Source organism: Camelus ferus, chromosome X (genome assembly GCF_009834535.1).
Source record: "Camelus ferus isolate YT-003-E chromosome X, BCGSAC_Cfer_1.0, whole genome shotgun sequence".
Lineage (NCBI taxonomy): Eukaryota > Metazoa > Chordata > Mammalia > Artiodactyla > Camelidae > Camelus > Camelus ferus.
The window spans coordinates 20,105,973-20,133,696 of record NC_045732.1 but is presented as its reverse complement, the minus strand read 5'-3'; the positions used below and the strand labels follow the sequence as shown (position 1 = coordinate 20,133,696).

The window sequence follows — 27,724 nt, the reverse complement described above, 5'->3', positions numbered from 1 at the left end:
AAGAGGGGGTGCCAGCCTAGAAGGTAAAAAGACCCAAAATGGGAACGTGGGGGCTCTACTTGCGCTTCCACAGACTCTGGCCTCTTCTCCCCAAACATCTGCATTTGTATGAATTCATCTTTGGACTCCTTGTGATCATTCAGGTACTTGATAATCGTTCTTGCTAACTGGAACCCCTGCCAACTAGAAGGTTCTGGTACTGAGGGGCAGCTCAGGCCCAGGGTGAGGGTTCCTGGCCTTGCCAGAGGAGTATGTTACTGGCTTTCCCATTCCTGTTTGTGGAAATAGCAGTGGAGAGCCACACAAGGTGAAGAGCTTCAGGTCCTGTTTTCAACTTTATTATGAATGGGAACCCCTATCTAGGCTCAAGGGAGAGCTCTGCATAAGACGGTGCATTTGGCCACCCATGCATGCACACACCCATGGACTTAAACACACACACAGAGTTCAATCTGCTCATGAACGTTCCCCCGAAACACTCAGCAAAGCAAGGGTTGGGATGTGAGTGATGGGAGATGGTGCTTTCTGAGGCAGGATAATGAGTTTCCTCACCTCTGTCACTGGAGTGAGCCAGTATAGCAGTTAGGAGCCAAGGCTGGACCATTTACCACCTCCAGTGCCTTGGGCAAGTTATTTAGCCTCTCTGCACCTCAGTTTCCTGATCTGTAAAATGGAGGTAATACTAGTATCTACCTCATAGAATTGTTGTGAGAATTAACTGAATGAGCAAACACAAAGCATTTAAAACAATGCTTGACACCTAACAGGTGCTTAGTAAATATCTGCTGAATGAATAGAATAGTCATTTTATCATTACTATATTACCAGGAGGAACTTCACATTGTGGCTTCAGATTCAGTGGGAAGAGGGAGCAGAGCCCTATTAAAATCACCACGCCTGTCCTTCTGGTAGGTCCAGATAGCCTGCAGACTGATCTGCAGGTAGTTCTCAGCTTAGGCAGGAAAGGGAAAACAACAACTAAATGTCTCAAAACAAATGATGAAATCTGGGATAAGATGGGGAGGGAGATTGACATCTTACAATTACATAAAGGCATTGCCACAGAGCCACTTCTAGAGAGCCAGTCGAGCCAGGCCTGTTTTTTTTTTTTTAATTTTTCTAGCTCCAGACTTGGACTGGTTGGAAGTGTCGAGCTTCCTTTTGGATCTGAATGACCCACAGAAGGAGAGCTTATTATCCCCCCCCCTTTTTTTTTTTATCAGCACTCTTCACTCTTCGCTCCCTTCGCTGCTCCCTTTCCTGGGGTTCGGCTCCAACATACAAAACCAAAATGGCGGCACTTCCTTGATGAGAGCAGAGACCCTGTAGCTGCGGGGCTCTAGAGGGGGATGGAGTCCTACATAAACTATTTGGCTGATCTCTTGATGAAAAGCAACTGACAGATGGGGGACTGAGGTGTGCTTTATCGTCCATGCCCCCGACTTCTTGACCATGTGGGAAGGACGACTTCAACAGACCCTAGTATTAGGCCGGGTGGAGGCTGGAACAGCTGTGGGGAAAGGCAGCTCCAACTGGGGCCTGCTGGGCCTTTAGTTTTCCACACACGTGCACATATGTACAGGGATCCAGCAGATGGGCAGCCAGCAAGCTTGGGTAGCAGTCCACTGACAAAGTAGCCATAGCTCTGAATAAATCACAGTGGCCTGGGCTGCAAATTTCATTCCAGGGGATGGGGATTTAGACCAACAAGGAGAAAAGGCATTCACCCCACTTTTTTCCTGAAATGCCAGAGGAATAAAACAGGTCAGTGGTGAATACAAAATTAGCTTTTGGCCAGTTTCCAAAGTGATTTGACCTATTTAGGAGTCATGGAGAACAAGCCAAATGAAGTTCAGTAGTTTGCATCTTGATTTGTCAAGGGAGCAGAAAGAGGGGATGGACCGCCAGGTGGCTGGGTTCCCTGAGTCACTTGTTAAGGAGCAAATGAGTGAATATGGCTGGAATTCGTGAGAGGGATTCAGGGACATGGACTCTGGGCCAACTCCTGGCACAAATTAGCACGCAGATTATAATCCCAGCAGATGCATGGGTAATCCGATGTTCCCGCTCAGTGGCCCTGGTCCTTGAAAGGACCATATCAGATTCTGAAAACTGCCCTACGGGCTAAACTCTTCTCCAAGACCCTCTGTAAAAGGTAAACTCGGACTGAATTGACAAAGGGAGTGTAGACATTAGGGCTTCAGTGGAGAGAAAAGCCACAGAAGTGCTGAGGCCGACTCCACTACAGCCAGCAGGTTGGAGTTGGGAGTGGTGCTGTCGGTGCCCTGCCCGTCTCCCCTTTCCCAGCTGGTGCACTCCTCCAGCTGCTGTGAGTGTTGGCTGTTAAAGGCGCCAGCTGCCCCTTCCCCCGAGAATTGCTGTCTGCCAAATGCTAGTCCTGCCAACCCTTCTGCCTCAACGTGAGACCAGCCCTGTGCTCTCATCTGTAGTTCAGAGCTCCCTGAGGGGTCAGGCTGAACCAGACTGCCAGCTGAGGCCACACCCTTGCTTAGTCCCTTCCCCTGCTGCATCCTGCCTCCTCTGTGCACCTTGCACTGAGAGCACCCCCTCCAGACATCATTTGAACAAGAATCCCCATTGTGGACTTGGCTTCTAAGTAACCCAACCTAAGAGACAGTTGAGGAAAGGGAGTGCATTTCACAACAGTCCCAAACCTAACTACACATCAGAATCACAAGGGCAGCTTTCAAAATACAAATTCCCAGGCCCTGCAACCCAAGATTCTTATTCAGGGGGTCTTGAGTGGGGCCTGAGATGCCATAATGTTGCTAAGTGGCTCCTTGGTAATTTGCATGCAGCCAGTCCTTTGACCAGTGGGAACCACGCATTCTGGCTCATGGCATTTCTTCCCTTCCTTAGATCTTTTAGAAAACAGTTACTGATCAAGTTCAGGAACAAACCACACAATCTCTCAAAGACACTAAGAAGCAGAGATGTAAGTAAACAGATCCACAGTTCTCAGCAAGTCTGTTGCAGTACAGTGTACTATGCTGACTCTCAGAACTTTTTAAGCAAATTGTACCTTCACAAATTTCTTTTGTGTGTCCTGAAATGTGAAAGTCTGTCTGGTTGGGAAAAAGGAGTCTCTTTTGGGGCACTGAGTTGCCATGGAGCTTTCCAAAAAGGGACATCTGACCAAACTTAGAATTTAATTAATGCTTCCCAGTCCCCACACTCAGGAGTGTTAACCTGCCAACCCCTCCCCCTCCTTGTTTCACTCACAGGTCTAGATGTTCAATATGATTGGTTATGTGGATGATTTGGTGATGAAATTCAAAGAGAAATATTTTGTTCTGTTATCGGGGACCCTGTGATAGGAAGACTCATGACTAGGTTCTCGTGAAAGACACAATCCTAAGGCGTTCTAAGCAAACTGATTAATTAAATAACTGGAGATGGTTCAGCCTAGTGCAGAACAAGGGAATATTCTGGATTTTGTAATGATAATGATAAGAGTCGTGATAAGAAGAACAGCAAAACATGATTGTTGAGATTTGTTTGAGCATTGTATTTAGTATGCATTATCTTTTTTTTTTCATTGAAGTATAGTTGATTTACAATGTTGTGTTAGTTTCTGCTGTAAACATAGTGATTCAGTTATATACATATATATTTAATCCTCCCAGCAACTCTTCGAGACAAATATATCCATTGAGGGTGAATGAAGGCCTTAAAAAGATGGAAATTTATTTGTCTCTTGTGTAAAAGAAGTCCAGGGACGGTATGTAATGAGCGACCCAGGCTCCTTCCAGCTCTTGGATCCACCATCCTCGCGGTCCTCGTCTTCCCAGCCCAAGATGGCTGCTGGAGCTCCAGTCATCACATCATTAGCCCAAACAGGAGGATGAAAGAAGGATCATGACACTTGTGTTCTAAAGAGACTTTCTAGAAATCCCACACCACAGCTGCTTTGATCTCATTGGCCAGATAGAAGCCTCTAGCTATAAGGGAGGCCTGGACATGTAGCCTCTTGGTTGTATGGCAGTGGACCAAGTTAAAAAATTGAGGTTTTTATCAATTTGAAAGAGAAGGCAAATATGGAAGGTTGGGTAGGAAATTAATAGTTTCTTCCATAGTAGGTGATATCACCATTTTGCAAATAAGGAGGATGAGACCCTGAGAGATTTAATGCCTCCTGACTTAGCCGTGTTCACATAACTTATGGCAGCAGAGTCACAGTAGGATCCCAGTCTCTCTGACTCAGGGGTCCATCTCTTAACTACTCTTCCCTCCTACAATTTTTGCTATTTTGTAAAGCAGCCACGTTTCCTTAGAGGTGCATTTGTTCATTTTCTGTTTTCTTCCCAGTGTGCCTTTTACCCTCGTCTTGGCATAAATCCTAGCCATGCGTCAGAACTCATCTCCAAGGCCCCAGAAAGCCCTTCCTTGCGCCGGCAGCTGCTTTCTTCATTCAGCAAATATTAATTGAACACCTGCTACCAGTGCCAGGCACTGTCCTCAGCTCTTGGGCTGCAGCAGTGAGAAGAACAAAGACTCCTGCTAGCTTAATAGCTGTGTCATCTTGGTCAAGTTCTTTAAGCTTTCGGAGCCTCTGTTTCCTCATCTGTAAAATGGGAATAACAGAACTTACCGCACAGGGTCATTGTAAGGATTAACTAAGTTAGTAAACAGAAAGCGCAGTCACTGACATCATTACACTTTGAACAATGGTACCTGTTGCTGTGATTTATGGTTGTTGTTTTGAGTGTGTCTCATCTTCTCCCAATAGGCTGTAAACTTCTCATGGGCAGGAATAGTATCCAGGGCCTCTGGTGTCACCCAGATATCTTACTTACCAAAGTGGGGGCTTAGTAACTGTTTGTTGAGTGGATCAAAAGGGTCCCAGTGTAGAGAGGCCTTCCTGCTTGCTTACGCTGCTAGATTCAGGAAACTGAGAGACAGACTAAGCCCCATAGGAATTTTTTTTGGCCTAATTTGAGCTTTGAGTTGTGGTGGGTGGTGTGCTAAAGAGAAACAAGACTGCAAAAACTGAATACTAATCTACTCGTACTCTGCTGGAAGGCCGCAGAAAGAACATATATTCTTTTCCTTTTCGGGTTTCTTTTTTTCACCTTCTCTGATAGATGGAGTGTTCCAGCAAGTCCTGCTGACCTCTGCCTGTGTTTTTTCTGCTCCTCATTCTCCCTGCCATACTTTCTATTGCTCACCTTGGTCTCTGCCACCTATGGGATGGTGCTGATGGCCTAGGGTCCACAGAAGAAACCTCTGGAAGTCCAGAGGCATCATGCATCCGGGGTCCCAGAGCTGCTGCATTCTGGTCCCGCAGACAGAATCCCACAAAGAGCTAACCAGCAGTTGCATTGAAACTGCACGCTGGATGTGCTGGCCACCGCACTCGCTCCACTTTGTCGTCTTGGCCCAGCCCTCCCCTCAGCCCTTCTGCAGAGGTGAAAGGCAAGTTCACAGGATGCGGGGCCTTCTTTCTTCCCTGACATCTGGTTTGATTCTGGGCAGCTAAATAGTGGCTTTGCCATGAACAACAAAAGCTAATTCACTGTGGTTTTCAAACACCAAGTGCAAATATTTTTCCTTTTCAGCTTGGGGTCAATGGAAGGGAAAAAACAGGGCTGAGAAGGAGATTAACCTTTTAAAAACTATTATGACTTCCCATAGAAAATAAAACAATGGCACCATTTCCTTCCATTCTGAGTTTTTATGAGTGATTGTTGTTTGAGGCAAGACTGGGAATCCAAAGGTTTTTAAATACTGTTTTAGCTTGTTTTTCTACTCAAAAGCCCACCATGATTGCTTTCAAGAGCCCACACAAATCCCAGGAAAGCCCAGGGCCACCCTCTTTGCTTTCGCTCTCCTCCGTCCTCATCCCTGCCCCACTTTGCCTCTGCCTTCTCCACAGCCCTTTGATTTCTTCCCTCAAGCGGGGCCCTGACACTCTGCAAATGGGAGGGGACACAGGCAGGAGCCCTGCAGCTGGCAGTATTTTAGGCAGTGCCCCTGCCGTCCGCTGATGCCTCTAACAGATGCCTGGAAGGCTGACAACTGTGTCTGGTTCCAGGTTCCAGCCAAACCCTCTGTTGATTTGGGCCGTCTTAGTGCATCCCAGAACCTCAGCACCGTTCCGATCCTCTTCAGAAATAAAGTGAAGTCACCCACTCCAGCTCTGGCCCCACATGATTGTGGAGCAGCAGCAGGGAGCTGATGCCGCCGCCATCGCCAGAAATCTGGTGACGGTGTGAGAAGAGAGCGAGTCCATCTCCCTCGCGATTAGTTATTTCCATGTTCTTGCTGGACCACAAAGCACAGTCTCTGACTCTCCGTTAGTTTCCCTTCTTCCCTTTCGCTCCACCCTTCCAGCTTCCGCACGTGGATGCAGTTGCTGGGTGGGAGGGAGAGCCTGTGCCATGAGGACATAAAAGCTGTTAGCGCAGAGCTGTGGAAGTCTTTCTGTTCTCCCTTTCTTGCCAAGAGGGCGATCTGAAAGAGGCTCCAGGACGGTCGATGTTTGTGAAAGGACTCAAGGATGCTTGCCACGTACTATTACTGTTGTTACTGGCATCACAAGAGTCTAACGTGTTGATACAGGTGCCTTGTGTTGGGGGTGGGAGAGGATCAGAAATTGATTTGCAACCTGCAAAGAGCAAACTCCAGTTGTATCCCACCCCTCATCCTTTCAGCATGTGTGCAAATATTTGCAGACCTGTTGAATAGCTCAGCCTTACACCGACCTAAATTTTTTTTCACAGCCAAGTGAACCAGCCCTGGCCTGGTGTGAAGAATGGGTGGCGGCAGGGAGATGGAAGGGGGTGTATTCCTTCTCAGGACTGGGCAGTCAGCATAGGGGCTGGGCTGGGCTGCTATGGCTCCCTGGGTTTTAGTGTTTGTCCAGCTTCCGGCCTCTGGTCGCGTGCTAATGGTTTCCATAGCCATGTGGCACTTGGCAGAGCTTCTCAAACTCGGGGCCTGAGAGTCTGCATGTCTAACAAGCTCCCAAGTGATGCCAGTGCTGCCAACCCCATGCCCTCCATTGCACCTGGAGCAGCAAGGCTGGGAAGAAAGTACCACTGCCTTCTGAACTCCTCCAGGGCTGAGAGCGCTGCTAAGCCCCTCCTCTGGAGACAGGGTGTGTCGGAGGCTGCCCCGGAATCCTGATTTGCCATTCAAAGGAACCCCGCAGGGATTAGCAGCTGGCCCGGCACTTGGGTGAGACCATCTCCCCCTCCAGGGGGGAGTCCCAGAGGCAGCACAGATGCTGTGGGAAAGTCTGCCACCCTCCTTGCCGAAGGTTGCCCTCCCTCGCCCTCCCACCCCCCTGCTCTGCCTGCCGACTTAAGGAGATCGGCTTTCTGCTCCCGGGACTCTGAGAGGGCTTTGGAGAAAAGAAAAGGCCCATCCCTAAGAAGCAGAGCGGGAATCCAAGCATGCCTCTGGCCTGCTGCCTGCCCAAGAACGCAGGTATTTGGGGTTGGCGGCACTTCCAGGCCAGACTCGGGGAGGGGGCTGGGGGAGGCCGGCCTGATGGAGAGGGGCTGGCGCCGCAGCAGCTCCCCATTCTGGGGCAGCCAGAAGAAAAGGAGTCCTTTCACAGCAGCCGGCAGGAGGGAGGCAGGCCCTGCCTGACCCTCAGCGATGACCTTCACGGTTGTGCTCAGCGGCTCCTAAACTTTGCGGACTTCGGGCTGTTCTTTCTGGCCAAGTTTGCAACTCTGTGCTCCTTCTGAGGGGCTGGACCACTTAGGAAAGAGAGGACAAGCCCTTCTCCCTTGTCCTCTTCTGCACTGACACTGGCCTGTCTTCCAGGAGGGCCCAGAGGGCAGCCCAAGGTAGGGTCAGGGCAAGAGGCTTGGGCTGGGGTCTGGGCTGTGGGGAAGAGGCCTGGGTGGGCTCCGGCCTGCGTCCCTGCGTCCTGCACCGGCTGGCCCTGGTCCCCGCCTGCCTGTCCCTTTCTCCTCTTCTGGCACCCTGCCCCCTCCTTTCTTCTTGGAATTCCTCAGTATCCTGCCCACATCCTGAGATCACACAGAGGGATTGCTTTATCTCCCCATGGCCCCAAACAGCCCTGAACTAGGAGTCCCCAGACTCAAGTCCCCCAGTTTCTAGTTTCTCTTCCATCTTAAATGGCCGTAAACCATTCGAGGGGCTAACTTGACTTTTGAAGTCCTAAACCTAATAGTCGTCACAGGAGGTCGGCCACACAGTTGAACCCCATTTCAAAAGTGTCGAACTCTTTGCAGTATTCGTCCTGCACCATGGTTAGTCCTACCGTTTTGACTCAGGCTCCTGAAGGGCAGGGACAGGGCCTGTCCTATATTTCTTCTAGAGACTCCACCCCCCCCCCCATCGTGTTGAGCAGGCAGGGGGTGGGGGCAGCGTGAGTGTTGAAGCCCCCTTACTCCGATTTTGCCTCCCCTGTCTCTCTGGAGCCTGATGCCTTGCACAGCTCCAAGGGCCACTCATTGGCCGCACCATTACCAATGTGGTTGTCTGCAGCCCTGCTCCATGAAAGTGTGCTCCGCCATGCCGTCTGAGAACATGCCCTCTGAGTTGCTTTTCCAGGTGTGGTGATGGGGAGGCACTGGTCTGTTTCCGCTTTGTTACCTAAGACCTCTTAGGAGGGGAAGGAAGCACGCCTGTGGACCAGGTGGCTTCTGGTGGGCGCCGCTGAACCTCTGTCAGTTTCTTCAGGGCATTGCGCTTTCTGAATTTGGGAGGAGAGAAGCTGTTCAAATCCAAATCCCAAATATCATACACACTTACAATGAATAGCCATTATCTGATGTGCAGGCCGCACTCGGACCAAACCAATCAGAACCTCTGGGGTGGAGCCAGGCATCAGTATTTTAAAAGCCCCCATACGGATTCCAGTGTGCAGGCAGGGTTACTGAGAATCACTGACTTAGGGAAAAAAGTAGCGACCTCACTCCCACTCTACCCACCAATTTCCCTCAAGGAACTGAGCGAGGCAGTGAAGGGCCTAAGGTCACACATTCTCATGAGGACCAGTGGATCGCAGGGAGAGTGTCTAGCCGCCAGGCAGTATTCTTCAGGCCTGAAGGACCAAGTACTGGGAGTGTTGAAGAAATAAGTGCCTGCCCCCCGTTTCCAGTCTGTGTTCCAGGAGAAAGATGGGGAGAAGATTTAGGGCCGCTTGACCCGCTTTACCTTGGGGAGTTGAAGATCCAAGGCATGGGGGTGGCTGGTAGGCTGGGGTGTGGGAAGTTGGCAGGCTCATGGCAGGGGTTCCTCCTTCTCAGAGCTGCTAGCCCACTGGGGACCTGGCCATCCTCTGGCAGGAATAGCAGCAGGGTCAGGGCACCTCCACCAGCCTGGGACCGCTCACCAGGGGGTAGACCAGGCCCTTCAGCCAGGATGCCTCCAAGTAGGACTTGGCAGGTATTGCATTCGGCACAATAAAAGCTGAGGGGAAAGTGACTGCTTTTTGCTTCAATACAAATTTTATTACACCAGGTTTCATTATAAAACTGTTACAGTTTTGGGTGTGTGTTTATTACATAAACAATGTAGTTACTCTGATCTTCACCATCTTTCAAACCGGAGCCTCAAAGGGAGTTTTATTTACTAGATTTAAAGCCATGGAACAATTGTTTCATACGATTGCCTTATAAGCATAGGAATAATTCAGGGAAAAATAAAACTCTCTGCTTTCTTTCTTCCTCAGCCCCTGCCGAATCTCCCCAACCTAGAGGCAGGCACAGCCCCTACGTGCCAGCCGTGTTAGATCTTGGAGCTGATGAGCTGTATCTGGGTAGACATTCACGGGACAGTGTGGTCTTCAGGAAGAGAGGACTGTGGGAGTCAGGCTTCAGGCTCCTGTCACATCCAGCCTGTAAGGGCGTGCTGCCGGCTTGGGCAGGTGTGAGAACCACTTAAGCTGATCAGGCAGGCTCTTAGGACCCAGACCCCTCTGCCAACCAATAGTCGGGGGCGGGGGGCCCAACAGCTACTGCCACTATCTCTGCCCCGATCTCTGGGCATTCGTATTTACTAGAAACAGAGCTTTCCTATCAGGATGAATGTCAGCTCAGGTCCCTTAGCTCACCCCTGGGAACTCTACTTTCAGAGGGAGCAAGGTGTAGACTTATGGCATCTTATGGCAAAGTCTGTTTTGTTCATTTTATTGGTGTTTCCTGTTTTTACTTAATTTATCTGGTGTTTATATTCATTTAATTGAGATTTTTAAACTTTTTTTTTCCATTTCTTAAGTTGAATGCTTAATTTAAAAAACAAATATGAGAACTGATAGCTATAAATTTACCTCACAGTAACAGCTTTGGTAATTTCCATTGGTTTTACTATGCGGGCTTACGGTTATGGGTTTCATCCTCTAGATAGTTTGGTTTTGGAGTGTGGGGAAGATGGGTTTTGGTATCTGCCAGATCTGGGTTGGAATCCTTACTCTGCCATTGGTCAGTTGTATGACTTTGAACAAGTTACAGTATTGCAACTTCCTTATTTCTAAAATAGAGATGGTACAATCTGCCTTGTATATTCTTTAAGTGAAGATGAAATGAAAGAATGCAGGCAAAGGACTTAGCATCGCGTACCTAGTAACAGCTCCATCCATAGTAGCTACGGATAATGATCATATTTAAAATAATATGCCTTTGGCAGAGGCAAAAGCATTGCGGCTGGGAAGCCGCTCTCCATTTGCATGTCTTAGGCAGAGGGCCAGGACAGTGGGTGTCCTTTCTGGATCAACCCACTTATCCTAATGTCCTCCAGAGGCACTAGCAGATGGGACATGAAAATACCAACAGTGTGCCCAGGGAAGGGCATGTAGCCAAGTGTTACACTGGATGGAGCATGCTGAGGCGAGCCAGGAAAAAACTCAGCATAACACAAAAACTCACCATTGAGAAATTCCTCTGAAATTTCTTAGTCTCTGTCTCTTGTGTAATGTTCCCCAGTGGACTGTTTGAACTGCTCTGTCCCAAACCTGGCCTCTTCCCCGAGCACCCAACTAGGTCGCTTCCCACTCGGTGAGGCCTTGACTGCTCGGCTCCGGCCAGGGCCCTGGAGGAGGCGGGCATCTGGGGAGCTAACCTTTATAGAGCAGCGTCTCCATAGGGGGCCCCAGGCTTGGCCCTGGGTCTCATACACGACTGACGCACAGTCCTGCCCTTGAGGACTCCAAGTCAGGAGGGCACTGACGCAGGAACACCAGAAAGGCTGGCCACAGTACCTCAGGGCTCATCCATAGGAAGGAGGGACCACCTCTTCCTCATGAGGGGTGGCACCGCAAGCCAAGTGTGGCTGATGGAGGAGGGGACCTTTGAATCGATTGCGTTCGGGTAAATAGGTTATGGGGTATCAAGTTTTGTGTGGATATTTGTGGGGGCTTTTTGTTTGTTTTGTCTGATTTTTCAGAACACAATGGAATGAGCTCACTCTGATCTTCCAAACTAAAACAGAAGTACCTGGTCTCTGAAACCAAGGGAAATACCTTTTATAGAGCTAATATTTTGCAGAAAATTAAAGCCTATTTGCACTGGGTTGATCCTTGCCTTCTGTAAGTCGGCGGAGGGGGTGTAGAAGGGATGGTAAGATTAGGAAGGGATAAAGCTGCAGGAAGCTATGGGCAACTGTCATTTGCTGTCTATACACTCTCTACCCTGCACGGCCCCTCTGTATGTAAGCTTAGGTAGAAGTTACTTGTCCGTGTTCCAGGCAGAATCTTCTAGTCTTCTCTGAAGCCATCCTGTGCTTCTGAGTACTCCGTTGGGTAGCATAGCCCTCTCCCTCCTGCCTCTTTTTGGGTCAGCGGGAGTACTGAGAAACTCGACTCTCCTGAGGGATGCTGGCCTTGCACGTGGCTGTAACTCATTGACCTTGAGTGTGGGGACAAGCACTGGCCCCCAAAATGGCAGGAAGGAGACGTAGAAGGGAATTAATCTCAGCCACATCCTCTCACAACTGAAACACAGAACTGGTTCTTCAGCATCCAGAGGCCAAATGTAAGGGGGGAGATGCAAACGTCTCCCCCGCTTTGCAGAACTGAGGCCTCCCGGGAGTGTCACCTGTACTCCTTTCTGCCCCCTGCACAACAACTAGAGTGAAGAGGAAGTTTTGATTTATTTTTAAAGATAGAGTAAATCCCTCTTCTCTCACCATCTTGTCTTTGTGTTACGCTGGCCGTGGATGGTACTTGGCCTTTAACAACTAGGATCCCTCTTCCCTCTAAGTGTTTATTCCTGGAAACCTTCACCAGCAAGTTCAAGCTGGATGATGAATTTTGAAATAAGGGTGTGCTTGAGAACAGGCCAGGGGCACACATCAACAGCCCCAGGGCCCTGGGCTTCAGTGGACAATAAATTACTCATCCCAACTCTGCAGGACAATAGCTCCTGCTCTGAAAGCCAGGAGTGGTGACAGGGATCATGGGGTTCTATACTTTCCACACCTACCTTGGGAAACAAGCAAAATGGCCGGCTGGGAAAATTAAGATAATTGTATTTTGAATATTTTTCCTTGAAAAGAAGTGGATTTGTAGCTTCTCTTGATTAGCCTTTTATTTCCCACCCCCCCCCCACCCCCCCGCTCCTCTCCTCTTGGCATTTACTGGCTTCTTTTTCACTGTTTTTTTTTAAACACACACTAAAGACATCATGGGCAAGAAGAGGAGATTTTATTTTGAAGAACAATTATCACATTAACAAGGTGACAGCAGATAAGCTAAAAGTCACTCCATTTTCTTTGGGGTAAATGTTCTTTGCCACCAAATCGCATTCCACTTCTCTTTGTCTCTTCTCCTTTTATAGGAGGGGCAGGCCCAGCCACTGAGAGGCTCAGAAGAAACCCTTGGGACAAAAGATACACCCTTGATTCATATAGGAAGGGAAGCTTTTGAGTTCAGTGATAAAAAATGACTTCCTTTCCTGTTCCACAACATTCTTGTGGCTGGAGCTCTCGGTGTAACAGTGACATTTCTCTGCCCTTGGTCCAAAGTATCAAGCAGAAAATAACTATGAAATTTGAAACCTGGTAAAGGGCAAAAGTCCAATCCGCTGCAGTTTAATAGATGTTGAGGCCTGGGTAAGACTCTGTAGGTCCCAAATCTCCCTACACCCTGCCCTGTATTGGGGGCAAAACTGAGGACTCCCCCTACTTTTAAGGTATTGCAGCCTCGTCCAAAGACCAAACCAGCACTCAGTGAAAAAGCAGTCAAACCAAAGTGGTGTATGACTACATCTGCCAAGTGTGTCTATTTAAAAAAACAAAACAACAACAACAAAATCAAGCTTCAGAATGACCGAAGGAAAAGTGAACGGGGAAGGAGGGGGTGAAGAGGGAAAGGGAAGGAGGCTCCCTGAAGCAGGTGAGACTTACTTTGATGAGCTGGTAGGAATCTGTCGGCCAGGAGACGCAGCATTCTGGGCTTATTCCTCTTTAAGCTGTGGTTTCTTCGGCAAAACCTTATACCCTTGTTGTGAAGACTGAATGGTGTCTTAGAAATAAAGCCCAAGGCACAGTGCCTGGCACAGGATAAGGACTGGATAGATGTTTGCTGTTGTCGCTGTCATCAGCATCACCTTCGTCAGCATCAGGAGATGGGGTTGGAAGTATGTGAACAAAACCTTCAGGGTCCTTCCTGGGGAAATGATGCTGTCAGTCCCAGGGAATGAAAACCCCCTTCCCTCTCGTCTTAGCCCGCTTTTTCTGAGGCTGGCTCTCATCTTTTGTATCTTGGCATACTTTGGTTAATAGTAGTTCCCCTCTGCAAAATGCAAGCAGATTCAACCAAGTATCAAAAGATGTTTTTAACTCTAGTCCATTTCCCAACATCTTATACACTGCTTTATAACTGTAGCAGCGGGTGGATATTGGAATGCAGGTATAAATATAAAACCAGTAGCTTATGTTCGTATTTCTCTCAGGTCTTTGTTTTCAACAACTTATTTTAGCAACTTCAAAAAATATTCACGCAGGGTATTCTTTCCTTCTAATCTGTTTAGCCTCCGGTGGTTTCATTTAGGTCACAAAGGAAAAGTATTTCTGGAAAGAAGCAATGAAACTTATGTCTTCTCAAGTTGGTGGTTAAGATAGAAAGCTCAGTACTTCTGAGTCATAAATGATCAATCTGATGGCTTTGAGAGGGGCCCGTCCATTGACATGGGGGAGCTGAGGAGATCTGGGTCCCAGTGGTTGGGGAAAACTGGGATGTTAATATTAAAAGCCATTTAATGAGCCTGTATTATGTGCTCAGCAGGACCGTGCTCATCTCTGTCAGATTGTTCCTCACCGCCACCCTCTGATGCAGGCACAGTTGTTATGCTTCATCCCAAGATAAGGAAGATGATGAGGCTTAGAGGATTGGTGTAACTTGCCCAAGATTACAGCTCAGATGATGCAAAGCCAGCACTTGGGCCCAGGTCTGTCTGATTCCAAGCACCAGGCTTTTTACCACCAGGTTATCCTGCCTGCAAGGCTCCGAGAATAATGACTCCAGACTAAATGTTGGGGTGGTCCCTTGAGGTTATACAGGTGAAGAGTTAAAAGGTGTGCTTTGGCCTAGGCTCCAATCTCCGCTTAGTCATGCAAAGCATAGGAAACTTAGTTTTGATTTGAAGGAGCAAAAAACGATCAGCAAGAGATGGCCCACACCAAAACATAAGACTGGGAGCTAAGAGGAGGTGTCAGACAAGGGACAGGCCCACTAGTGCCCCATGTCTTGAGAAAACAGAGTAGGGTGGGTAAGGCCTTTTACTTTCTCTTTCAAGTCCTGAAATGACTCTAGGACTTTTTGCTAGTTAACTTGACTGCCTGTAACTGATATATTTATTACCCAGCATTGTTTATCAATGACATATTGTTCAAATATTCATTTCCTAGGAGAGGGTTGTAAATGCCTTGTGGAATCATAAAAGGTGATGGATTAACAAGTACTGGAGGTTGTAGCAGGTCAGGAAGTTACAATGGAGGATTTCCCACTCTGCCTGGAAATGTTGGCAGTTCAGATGGTGTTTCTCAGTGGTGAGAAAGAAAGAGGAGAGCCGGTCCTCTCATTTCTTAACTTCAGTATCCCCATGAAGGTGCTTACTGGGACTATGTGTCATTCAGAGTTTCTGAGCAAAGTAACAAGTAGCAGATGATGATGACAGCTCTTCCTGGAGTTGCAAAAATCTGTGCTTAAATGTCTCTCTTCTGTTCTTGGCCATCTTCATACCATCACCTGCTTTCCCCAGTTTCCCAAGGCCGCTTGCTCTGGGCAGCTACCAAGCTGCCCTGGACTAGCAGCACTACCTCTTGTCTGGAACAGGAACCCTTGGACTCAACATCCTTTCTTGTACTTTGAGGTGAAAATGCATGCGTCTCTGCAATGCCCTCCGCCAGCCGGGTGTCTCGGTCACGCACAGCTGTTTGCATTTTCTCCTCACACCACACTCTCACACACCTCCAGGCCTATATACACTGTCCCCTCTCTAGGATGCTTTTATGGCCTCTTTCATCTGGCCAACTCCTAGTCAGTTTGGAAGCTTTGGCCACAGCATCCGTTTCCTTGGGAGGCCTTTCCAGAAATCACCCAGGGTGATGGTGACATCTCCCTTTCCATAGCCCATGTGCTATGTATACCTATATTGTAGTGGTGGTGCTTCGAGGGCAGAGGATGAACTAGTGCCCCTAAGGGGGTCGGAGCCAGAGGCTGGAGACAGAGACAGACAGAGTCAGGTATGGCCTGAAACAGCCTTCCACAGATCTTAAGATTGCTTAGTAATCGTGTGCGTCATCCTAAACACTTCTATAACATTTGCACTGTTCTCTACATTATTTTACATAAAATAATCTCTCCCCAAAACAATGACTGAGTAGAACCAGTGGTCCAGGAAGACCCGCCACATTTATCCTGTGGCTTCCTGAACCCTCAGGTGCAACACAGCGTATCTCAGGAGCATATGGAAGTCCCCCTGAAGACCATGTACAGTATATAGTGCAGTGTCTTTCTAGTGAGCCATCCTATGAGTGCCTTTAGAGTAAGGACTGTCTGTCATCTCTGCTATAATGTTGCCTAATGGAATTTAGATATTCAAAAATACTATTTTTTTGGAATGAGTGAATCTTTGTAGTGATATTGAATATTATAAAGAACCAGTGTCATGAATCCTCAAAGAGAGCGATATTCAAGTTGTAGACCCCAAGGTCTCCATCAGCCCACTGCTCTTTCTCTAGTTATTCCTGCATTTCATTGGGCACTGGCATCTAAGATTAATTTTTAAAACCATCTTCTGGAGTTATATTATCGTTTATTCACGATCATGATACCAGTACCGTTTTCCACTCTTGTTCATGGTAAATGCATGTTTCCCCAGTAATACTGTGGAGGAAATAAGCCTTGATGGGCAAACTTGGAACTCTAAATGCCATTTGTAACTTCTCTTCCATGGGAAAATGTGTCCTGAATTAAAGAGAAAAACTGACAGATGAACTTTGGAACACTCTGAGCCTGGAGACTGACTAAATTCAAGCATCAAGCCCCTGCATCCTGAAGCTTCAGTTTATAGGGTTTCCTGCCCACAGGCTGAGGGAGGGAGAAGGAAGCCTAAAGCCAGATGCGTGACATCCCAGGATCACCAGAGTGGGCAGGGGTGACCTCAGATGGGTCCTTCCCTAGGGTTTCTCAGGGTCCTACCAGCCGCAGCAGCAGGCCACCTGGGCTGTGTGATGAACTTCCCTGGAAGCCAGGAAAATTCATTTTACAAATCCTACTGACATTTGCATCTGTATGGTCCTAAAACTGTTCCCTCTCTGAGTTTAAAAAACTCAATGAAAAAATCTTAAGTTTATTAAGAAATACTTGAGTAAAGGAGCTCCTATGTGCAATGCAACACATGATCCATTTATTATGACGTTATTCTTCAGAAACTTCCCACTGGTGCCCTTCCTTCTTCAGAAATGAATTACTCCTCAGAGAAGTGAAAAACCCTTCAAGAGCAGGCCAAAGCACACCTTGATTCTCCTCCAAGCCACACTCCAGGTGGTGCAACGTGGGGAAAGGGCTTCTGACGAGAAGGGGAGAATTCTCTACCTGGCTTCTCTAGCATAGCTTCTGGTACATCATAGGGACGCCACCTGGTCATTTCTCTTTCTGTTGTTCAACTTGACCCCATCCTTAAGTGAAGCAGCCTTTCCTCCCCCCTGAGCACATAACACTGTTTTTATGTTTACTTTGGTCTGGGAGTTTCAGTTCTGATTCCACTTGGAAGGCAACTGATGGAGGTCCCAGCCCAGAGCCTGAACCCAGTGTCCCCGCCACGTTCTTAAACTGGGAAAAGGTGTTGGGACGCAGGGTCAGAGCCTGGACTGGGAGACACTGCAAATACTGCTATTAAGAGGGCTTTTTCTTTTTTTAATTTGTAAAGTTTCTCAGTAAAACATCCCTTCTGCTGGAATATAATTAGTATGTATTTAACCACAAATGTAGAAAAATTATTTATGATACAGACCAACATATTTTCACAGGACTACAACAAAGGTTTCTTTCTCTCTTCTTTTCCTTTATACGTGCTATTGAAAGCCTTGCCAGAGTCAGCTAAAAGGAACCCCCTTTCACTGCATACACTTTTTCCCAAGAAGTAAAGTGAACTAAATTCATTCATTCACTCAGCATTGTAAATAGCAAACGAAGAAACCATAGATGTAGAGATGTAAACACTGCCTCTGTCATTATTTCTTGTGTTTGTATCACTAGAGGGCACTGAGAGAGAGAGAAATTATTCAAAGTTCAAAGGTTCCCAAATCTACTAAGAAAGTTAGAAAGGAAAAGAAAAAAGAAAAACCAGCCCAAGCATGCACATGCTAAGCCAGCTGAACAGCCCCCTCATGTTACTCACCAGCATTTTCTTCAAAAGAAATAGCTTTTGATGAAGCTGCTAGGAACTCCAAATGCTGAACATTTTCCCATTAAATAAATTAAAATAAATAAATAGATAGATAGATAGATAGATAGATAGATAGATAGATAGATAGATAGATAGAAATTAACGTCATGATTCAGAGTGCAGGAGTTGATTTCACAATGTTGAAATTACAAAGTACAGGCAAGGTTGAGAACTACTGTTTGAGGTACTTGGTTGTAACCATTATTTCTCCCTTTCTCTGATAGTTCAGTTTGGTCTTAATCTGGTTTGTAAGTATCCTTTTCTTCCTTTTGAGGGTCTCCGTCTATAAGTGTGCCCAGTGCGTGGTAAGGCGGGGGTAGACATCCCTCCCCGTCTTCCCTCCTGTGTCTCTGGCTACCATGTCTCTCTTTAAGAAGGCAGCCATGACCGTTGTCGTTGACTGTTACAAAACTGGTGCCGCGTCCTAACACACTGGAGCTCCTCTTGTTCCACGGTGTTACCCCTGCCTGTCCATGAGGGGGATCCTGGGGTTAAACATGTCATCTCCTTCTCTTCCTTCTCTCCACTGATTGTCTCTTGAGGGTGGCACTGGGCCACTCACTTTGGTGATTCTTTTCCTCAAACCACATGACCCAACATCAGCCTGACAAGCCCAGGATTGGAGGAAGGAAGGTGGGCTTCTGGGACGGAAGGCTTTTTGTAGGAAATCTCTCTGATTGCCACTTTCACGGGGCATAACTGAGACGGTGTGAAGACTTTGAGCTATGGCAATAATTTGGAGCCATCAAAAAGATTTTGTTTTGTTTTTAGAAAGGTTTTAGTTTATGATATTTGCGCTTAAACCAACAATTCTCAACCATTAATATCTGTTTTGACAAGTGGCTAGAAATGTAAAGAGCTACATCAGTTGGCCTTGGCTGTGTAACAAATCACCCCAATGTTTAGTGGCTTAAAATGTAATGGGCAGTTCTTCTAGTTGAGCTCTGCAGGGCTTGCTTACGTATCTGTCGTCACCCAGCTGGGCCTGGATGACCTAGGGTGGCCTCATTCACACATCTGGTGGTTAGCAGGCTGCTTGCCAGAATGAGGGGGAAAGTGGGCCACATGTCTCATCATCCAACATTCTAGCCTAGCCTTCCTCGCAGAGTGGCAGGAAGCGTGGGTAGGCACCAAGATCAGCAAAGGTAGAAGCTGCAACACATCCTGGGGCCCAGACTTAGAACAAGTTCAGTGTCACTTCCGCCACATTCTTTTGGCCAAATTAAGTCACAAGGCCTTCTCAGATTCAGGGTGGAGAAGTAGATTCTACCTGTTGATGGGAACAGCTGAAAAGTACTGTCACTCTTTTTTGAAGTCTACCACAATAACCGAGCATCCTTATTTGCAGTTTTTAAAATGTATTAAAGTGGATTTGGAGTTCTCCCACTGGTAAGGTAACTCTCACTTGGCGTTCAAATAGACTTTGTAAGTGGGAGAGAAGGGGTGGGAATTGCCCATGGCCCTAACAATAAGTGATCCATGTAAATACTGTATATTGTTTGGTTCATATTATTAAAAGGTTGTGAACAGCTGTCTGAAAGGCAGTGTGGTGAGGTGGAAAGAGCACGAAACTTGGAATCACACGGACCTGAGTTCAAACTCCATCTCCCCAACATTTAGCTGCATGGCCTTGGGCAAGTTACTTAATCTCTCTAGTCATCAATTTCCTCAACCATAAAACAGGAATATTAATACCTAAGGCATAGGGCTTTTGTGAGGATTGAATGAGATTATGATGTAACGCTCAGTACCTAGTAAATTTCATGCTAGCTTCCTCCCCTGTCCCCTTAATTGTTTTTTTGAAATTCACGCATAGTGGGCATGGTAACTTTCTTCTACCCAGAATCAAAGCTGCCCCTCTGCCAGATACCAGCTTTTCTTTTTCCACATACTGCATATTTTAGAGAAATTACTTTGATATAGTATTTTTCAACCTGGGCTCTTGGCAGTATTTGCAAACATCAGCTTACAGCTAACAATTCCAAGGCAATTCTTAGTTTTGGTGCTACAAATTATTTCACACTTTGGAATTGTGCATAGCTTGATTTTCTTTATGGTCTGGATATACTGAGGAATTTTGGAAACCCACCATCAGAAAAGAAGGCTTTAAAATAATAGAAATTGGGCAGCAGTGTATGGGAATGATGTTCTCTCAGAAAGGCCGTGTTTACACTGGATAAGGTTTTCAAACATATCTTGGAGCATTAAGTAGTGAGGTTGGTCTTTGAGGGCTTAGCGGAGGCCAGATTGGGCAAAACCTCTGCTTCTCCATAGGGCTCCATTTGGGCTAAATCATCATTAATTCCCACCAAGACAGCACAGAATGATAATAGTTTTATTTATTATTTTATATGCATTGCCAGTATATGCAAAGCTTTATAGCTTGCCATAAATCGAGAGGGATTATCACAGCTGTTACTTATTTTAACAGGTCACAATACAGTAGTTTATGCCAGATGGTTTTTAGAATTTTGAGAGAGAAATTTTATACAGGCAGCCATATAGATACTAGCTTGGGTAGTTGTGCCCTGAAATTAATTTACATTTGTTATGATATAAAATATATATGAATAAACACATACTTCCTTATGAACGAGTGAGCCATTTTATAGCAGTGATTTCTTCTGGAAGTCATGGGGTCTCTTGTGAGCAGTGGTGGGGCAGCGGCCACGATCAGAGCTATGGAGGGGATCGCCAGCTTGCTCTAGGGGAGTAAACTCTGGAGGTAAACCTGGGTTTCTATCATTGGAGCCAAAGAGAGTAAAGTAGGGAAGCCACCTTAGGCAAATATAAGGAGAGGGTGTGTATGGTGGACAGTTGAGTTGGAACTGGAATCCCTCAAGGTCACCAACAAGGTCAGCCTGAGGCAAAAAGTTTACTCAGGCTGGGCTGATCACAGAACATAATACTGCCCCTTGCAGATGCTGAAGTTTATGTGTGGAGTGGTCAGTTCTGGATGATCAGCAGAAATGGAAAGAAGAAATAAGAACTGGTGATCAGGAATCATTTCAGAAGGTGTTTTTGGTTCCGGTTTCATAGAACAATAGACTTCCGGAACGAGAGACCTCGAGAAAAGCTGTAGATCATCTCCACTCTCCTTGTTTGACAGATGATGAAACAGTCCAGGAGGATCATTTAAATATGGTCATCTTGATTCTTTCAATAACAAAGTGAGAGCAGACAGTCAATGTGTGTGTGGTCTGTAGGCCTCCCAGCAGCTCGCCCCTTGAGCTGCACTGGTTTGTCTCCTGCTCCCACCTTATGCTGGGAAACAACCACGTCCCCCCTTGTCAGAGTCATCCAAAGACCAGGTCTAAAGCTGGGTTTTCTTAGTAAATTGCCCCAAGATATAACTATGGTATACCACCTCTGGAACAAGAACAAAAGGATTTTAGCCTTTTCCAGTCAGTTCTTCCAGCTCCTGTAAGATAGGTGTTAAGGAAATAATTAAGCAGAAAAGGTGAGTTTAAAACAGATTTGGGGCAATGAACGGGTACCATCTATGGGTAGAAAATCAGGAAGTGACAGAACAGCGGAAGTGAAATAGCCCATGGATGTCAAGGGACAGAATTAGAACCTGTGTGATCGATTCCCCCAGGATGACTAGTAGAGGAATTAAAGCTTTGAAAATGTGTAGGCCAGGTGATAGCAAAATGGCCCACTCTTCAGAGATGCGCAGCTTCCGGTAACTTCTGTTCTCGGGAACACAGCGCTAGGCCTGAAGGTAAGTGAAAGGAGCTTCCCAAGGCTGCAGATAGTTGGCAGCAGGCCCGTGCACTTGATTGCTTAGGTTCTTGCTTAGAGCATTAGTAAGTCTTTTTTAATGGACAGATGTCACCCAGCCATGGTGTCTATTTTCCTCAGCCCACCATGGATTCAAAGTACAGGCAAGGAACTACAAGAAGGGTGAGAGAGGAATGACAGTGGGGAACTAAACATCAAGGAAAGAGCTTGGCAATCCAAAAAGGAGTCTTTGAAATGCGTTACCATAGAGACCAATAATAAGCATTCTTAATAAAGACCCTAAGTAATCAGCAAAGCACTAAATTGTGTTTTGAATCATCTGATTAAAGAGATAGGAAAGTGAGTTATTTAAGGTAGGCTAGTTCTGGTAATCAACCCTCAACATTTCAGTGGCTTATTGCACACTTACATTGCAGTCTAATGCAGGTCAGCATTCAGTCATTTGGGTACCCAGGCTTCTTCCATCTTGGGGTTTCTCCACCCCCAGAGCCTCCGTTTGAGCATCCAGCAGCGGAGAGAAGGGGTATGTGTAGGAAAGGGTAGGAGCTGTCATGGGCCAGGCCTGGAGGCACACATCCCTTTCCCACACTCCATTGGCCAGCACTCAGTTACACGGCTGCAGCTGACTGTGGGGGAGGCTGGCTGGAGGAGAAAGACAGAGACTGTTTCATAAACAACTAGCCAGCTTCTTCCAGGGAAAGTATAAAATATGCTTTAAAGCAACGAAAGGCTTCAGTCAGCTGCTCTTGGTTGGATAAAGTTGAACTGTATGGAAAATCACCTCTGTAGACATCACATTCCCGGCAATACCAGTTAAAGAGAGTAGTCCTGTCTGAGTCACACTGTAGGATCAGAGGCTGGCAAACTGGGCCTTGGGCCAAATCCCACCCAGTGTCTGTTTTTGCAAATAAAGTTTTATTGGAAAACAGCCACCTCCATTCATTTATGTCCTCTGAGCTGTAACAGTGGAGTGGAGTCGTGGCAGCAGACACTGCATGGCTTTTGAAGTCTAAAATATTTACCGTCTGGCCCTTTGTAGGATGAGTTTGCTGATCTCTGCTCTAGACCATCACTGTCCTAAGGGAGGACACATTTGCAGTTGTTTTCCTCCTGAGACCTGGTACCCTTGGCTTCCAGTAAAAACAAGTGGGACACCCACTTGGACCGGGGTGGAAACTCTGCCCTTAGAATGCCAGCTCCAACAGGGCCCAGAGTCTGCTCTGTCCCCGCCAGGACCCAGTACAGTACCTGGCATCTCAGAGATGTCCAGTAAGTCTTCTGTTTGAACCTTTGAGCCATAGGAAGTATCAGGTACCCTAACCACCATACAGGGATGGGGACCCCAGAGAAACGATAATAGAAGCATGTGCAGGAAGACCTCAAACAAACACAGGAAGGAACTACCTTCATTGGGTTTTTATTATGTACCAGGCACCATTATGGTGCTTTGTAGCTATTGTTTTATTTACTCTTTCTAACAACTCTTTATAAATGAAGCAATCCTGTTTGCATTTTACAACTGAGGAAACTAAGGTTCGGTGAAATCAAATGATTTTCCAAAAGCTATACCTCTAAGAGATGGAGGAGCTAAGATTCAAACACAGATCTTTCTGGGACCAAAGTCCAGGTTTGTTTGTTTTTTCCTCTACACCACAGGACTTGCTGAAACCTTATCCAAATGTAAGCGATCTAGTTATATCATTATTTTCATCATCACTGTTAAAAAACAACCTCATTAGTGCACAGATCAATGCGAAAGGGCAGACATGGATGGCCATTTTCATCACTCTGTGGAGTCCTGCAGGCCTCAATGCCAAGGCACTCCCTTGATAGAGCCGCCCTGAAAACCCAGAGCAACACAGTTCAGCTCCTTGGAACGTGGGATTAGTGACTTGGCCACCAGCGCCCCAGGATCCTGCCAGGGATCGCTGTAGAGGGTGGCCATTTTGCTCGTCCAACCATAAATTCTCATTTCAGGGCCTGAGCAGTTTGAGTCCACACACGGGGCTTCCCGTGCCCTAGTGGAGCATGTTGGGGAGCTGGTTAACACACAGCTCTCCAGGCCTGACTGCACCTTTCGCAAGCTCCCAGGTGCTGCTGGTGGCGCTGGTCCTTTGATGAGAAAGTCTAAGGGAAAGACTTCCCTTTTCATTTAAGTGGCTCCAATGGGCCTTCCCACCTACTCCACACCTGCTGTGAAGCCTAGGGAATGGTGGGAGCTGCTCCTACTGACCTCTCGGTGACGTTTGGCATTCTTGATCATGCTGCCTTTGTGAAACCCTTCCGTCCCTCGGATTTCTGAGAGGGGCCTCCCTCCCCCTACTCCCCTGCTTCTTTGACTCCTCTGTCTCTCTGGTGGCCTCTTTTCTTCTGCTTTCTTGCCCCTTGAACCTTGGGGTTCATGACTCTCTTCTCACCCTCTCTGGGGGAGCCACCATGCCACCTCCTCCCACCTCATCCTTCCTGATCTAGCCATGCTCTCTTTTCGGGGGGACCCCAGCCCGATCCCCCAGTCTTTGCTGGAGGCTGGCAGCCCTCCGAAGAGCCTGATGTGAGTAGGGTCAGAGGAGAGCAGCCAACCCAGACTCACGTGGGTTCGATGTGATACTTAATGTGACCACAATCACAATTCATTGGAATGCCAAGTAGGACATACTCTCTATCAGTGCTCGTGCAAACCCTGTGATTTCTCATGACCTTGGCAAGTTGAGTGTTTGACCACAATTTGTGAATTATGGAGGAGTCAGGGGCCTCGTGGGCACAGTGCTGCTTTTGCATACAAATCTGCGCAGGGCATAAACCTCCCTATTTGAAAAATGGGTGGCCTGGCCAGAAAATAGTCAAGTTTTCCCTAAACAGGTTTCCAAGGCATCAGGACAAATTACCAAAAACTATCTCCCACAAGGCATATCTGGGATACTTTTCATTCCCTGGTTTTCCCTTGTTATATATTAGGATTCATCCCATAAATGTTGTGTTTTAAGTGGCCCTAAATGGCTTTCTATCTTCTGCATGTGGCTGTTATATATAGAATCTGCCAGCCTAAGGCATGGGCACACACTGCCATGGTTTTTAACCCTGGTTCAACCTCAGAGCCGGTTTAGTAAATCACCCTTCCCCAGAGATTAGTACATCGCTGCGAAGACATCGTCTTTGCAGTGTTTTTAAGCCTGGGCAGGATGAGTTGTGTCCAGGATGCGAGGTTTCAGCGTCCAGAGATGAATAGGGGGAGGGGACGCAATGTTACAATATTCCGGCCGCTCTAATCCTGTTACGCGCGGACACACGCTCCACGCCAGTCTCTGTCCTCCCTCTTGCCCCAGCTGGAGGAGTTGGCGCGGTCTGCGTCTCTGATTCCTCTGCTGCTGGCTAGAGACCGGGACCAGGGCGGTGAGAAGGGAGCCACCGGGGTGCGGTGCTGAGCAGCCACGGTGGGTCCAGCCTGTTGGTGATGTGCCCAGCCCGCCGCCACTCCGGGCATGGGTAACGCGCAGCACCAGCGGTCGCGCTACCGGAGAAGGAAACGCACAGGTACCAGGAATCCGGATCCGGGATCCTCCGCAGCCCCAGGCTTGTCTAGACGCACAGGGCCCGCTTTGTGGCCGGCTCCCGGCGCGCCACCGAGTTTGGGGCTGGGGTCTGAGTCCTGCAGCTCACTGCGGCTGGCAGCAGGGGACGGATTATTTCTAGCAGGTTCCCTTTAGCCCAGTGGAGCCGGGAGATGTTCACAGAGCTGGGCGGCTGTCTGCAGAGCGTTGGTGCAACCGTGCCTGCTGCCCGGGAGGTTTGGCTGCCGCAGTCCCCTCCATTCACTGGGCTGTAAATCGAAGCTGTCTACACCGGCAGGGCGCTCGATCCCAGCGTGGCCCTGGGGCTACGTCCCGCCCAGGTCTCCCGGCACCTGACTTCCCACTGGTCAATTAGGTGTCTCTGCCTGCAGCATTGAAGCAGTGGAGGGGCCAATGCCCCGGCTTTGATGGAGCGCGCCGTGCGCAGAGACCTACCCAGTCGACTTCCTCATCAGAAGGCAGCATCCATTCATAATTCTCTCTCTGCCTGTGGACCGAGTTAGGCTGGAGCTGGGCATGGACTCCTGCGATCTCCCTTTTCGCATCTGAATCAGAAACTAAGATAAAAGGGAAAAGGAAGGGGGAATGCAGTCCTAACGCAACAAGGCTCTGGAAAGCTCCCGAGAGGCCTCTTCTTTGCGGGGAGAGGGAGAAGAGTCAGATCCCGAGCCCAGCGCCCCAGCCAGCTGCTGCTTCGCTGCGGAGCCGGCACGCATGCCTACCTCACCTGACGGCCGCATTCCCGGGGAGCCGGCGCGGGGCCCGGCGGCGCGCCCAGGGCGCACGGGCGGTAGGATTTCTGCACCGGGGGAACGATGCGCGGGCGTGCTTCCCAAGGCCGAACCCGAGCCTGAGCGGACGCCCCGGGAGGCTAGCCTCGGCGCGGCGTCCCACTGCAACCCCCAGGGATGCTCCGCGACTCGCAGCTCAGGCCACGCGGGTGTGTGTGAGATGGGACCTGTTGGGGGGGGGGTGGCATGGGCAGGTGACATCATTTTTAACTAATTTTTCACACCTCTGGGTGGTGGGTGAACTTGGGGAACGGAGGAAGCAAGAGCCGCAGCCCAGCCGCGCACTCGCCTGAGAGGAAATACCCCCAGCCGAGGTCTGAGAGCCGGATCCCCCTGGCAGAGCAGAGTGAGAGTGAGCCAGTGGTCAAGGGGGACCGCACATAGCTCCGAGGAACGAGGGAGCCGCTCTGGCTTTCAGGGTTTTGTTTTTTGTTGTTGTTGTTGTTGTTTGGGTTTTTTTTTTGTTGTTGTTTAAAGCATATTGCAGCTGCAGCTTTGAAGTTTGCCGCCTCCTCCCCACCCCCAACCCCGGGTTTTGGGGCGGGGCGGCACTTTTCCACGCGGCTGCCCAGGCCTTTACCAGCTGGGTGGAGGGGGCTGCAGGGGCTGCAGTGTCTGACGGTGGGCTACCTATAGGGGACACAGGGACTTGACGGCACTGTGGGTGGGAGGGCACCCTGAAGCTGGACCTTCTGGAAGCTCTGAGGGTGGGGAGAAGTCCGGGATACCTCTTGGTGCCTCATCTTGTTTTCCTGCCCTGCCACTTGGTGTTAGATGACATTTTGCCTGTGCAGGGATTCCACTGTCATGGAGCTGGCCGTGATGATATAAGGCAAATGGACCCTTAGGATGAGCTGGAAGAGAGAAGCGAGAGCGCTGGAGCTCTTCCTTTTGTGGCAGTGTTAACCCCACGGAGCCTGCCCCCCTGGCACACCTGTCCACCTGGGTCACCATCTGTGGGAGTGAGTGGGGCTGCTGGCTGACTGGCCCTGCCAGCCTGTGGGCCGAAGCTGGACTTGTTTGGGGCCTGCCAGGCCAGGAATGTGTGGGCAGGAAAAGAACAAAGCCCCCCCTCCTGGTGCCCCCTCAGGGGAAGGGTAAGCAGGCCCCGCCATGATGCTGCACAGGGTTTTAGCCAGTGTGCTCTGCTCTGGAGTTTGGGAGCTCCCGTTTTATGAGATTTTTATTTTACAGTGTCGTGCCTCCTGGTCACCAGTTTGTTTTTCACAGCTGCTTGTGAGTAAGGCAAAGATAACAGCATCTAAAAATAGCCCTGCGGCTGGAGATGCAGCTTAGCTTGACCCCACGATTACAAGGATGGGGTCTCCCTTTCCGGCTGCATGAGGGTGAGCCACACTTGGGCCCCCAGACAGCTGGAAGCCAGGTCTATACATCCTTCAGAGCACTTCAGCCTCCAGTCTCAGGGCAGAGTGGGGGTGCTGGGGGGCTGGTCCGTGTTGGGAGAGCAGCAGCCCGTTCATTCCTGTGTGAGGTCCAGAGCAACTGGGCTGCAAGATTGGGGGATGGGAGTCCAGACAGAGACCCCTTCCCCGCCCTGCAGCTTCATAGCCCCTCTGAATTCTACCTAGCCACATACATGGGGCTTCTTACTCTAGGCTTCAGGGGCCAGCAGGCCACTCCACCCAAAGGATTTTGGCCCAGATTACAGAGGGATCAAAGGGTCCAGGTGGTGCTGAAATCATGCCAGCTTCCTGGGTGCAGATAGTAG

The 27,724-nt window shown here is 48.4% G+C and overlaps 1 protein-coding gene across 3 annotated transcripts in view; it reads left to right on the top strand.

Moving 5' to 3' along the window:
• The window catches only part of NHS (NHS actin remodeling regulator), a 339,250-nt gene that overhangs the window by 228,044 nt on the left and 83,482 nt on the right, over positions 1-27,724 (top strand). Inside the window, exon 1 of one of the 3 annotated variants that reach the window (XM_032475420.1) lies at positions 7,371-7,452. The exons of the other annotated variants lie outside the window; for them this stretch is intronic. Coding sequence (XP_032331311.1) covers positions 7,419-7,452 — 34 coding nt within the window. The 5' untranslated portion in view covers positions 7,371-7,418. Of the gene's footprint in view, positions 1-7,370; positions 7,453-27,724 lie in introns of those variants that run through there. 3 annotated transcript variants of the gene reach the window in all.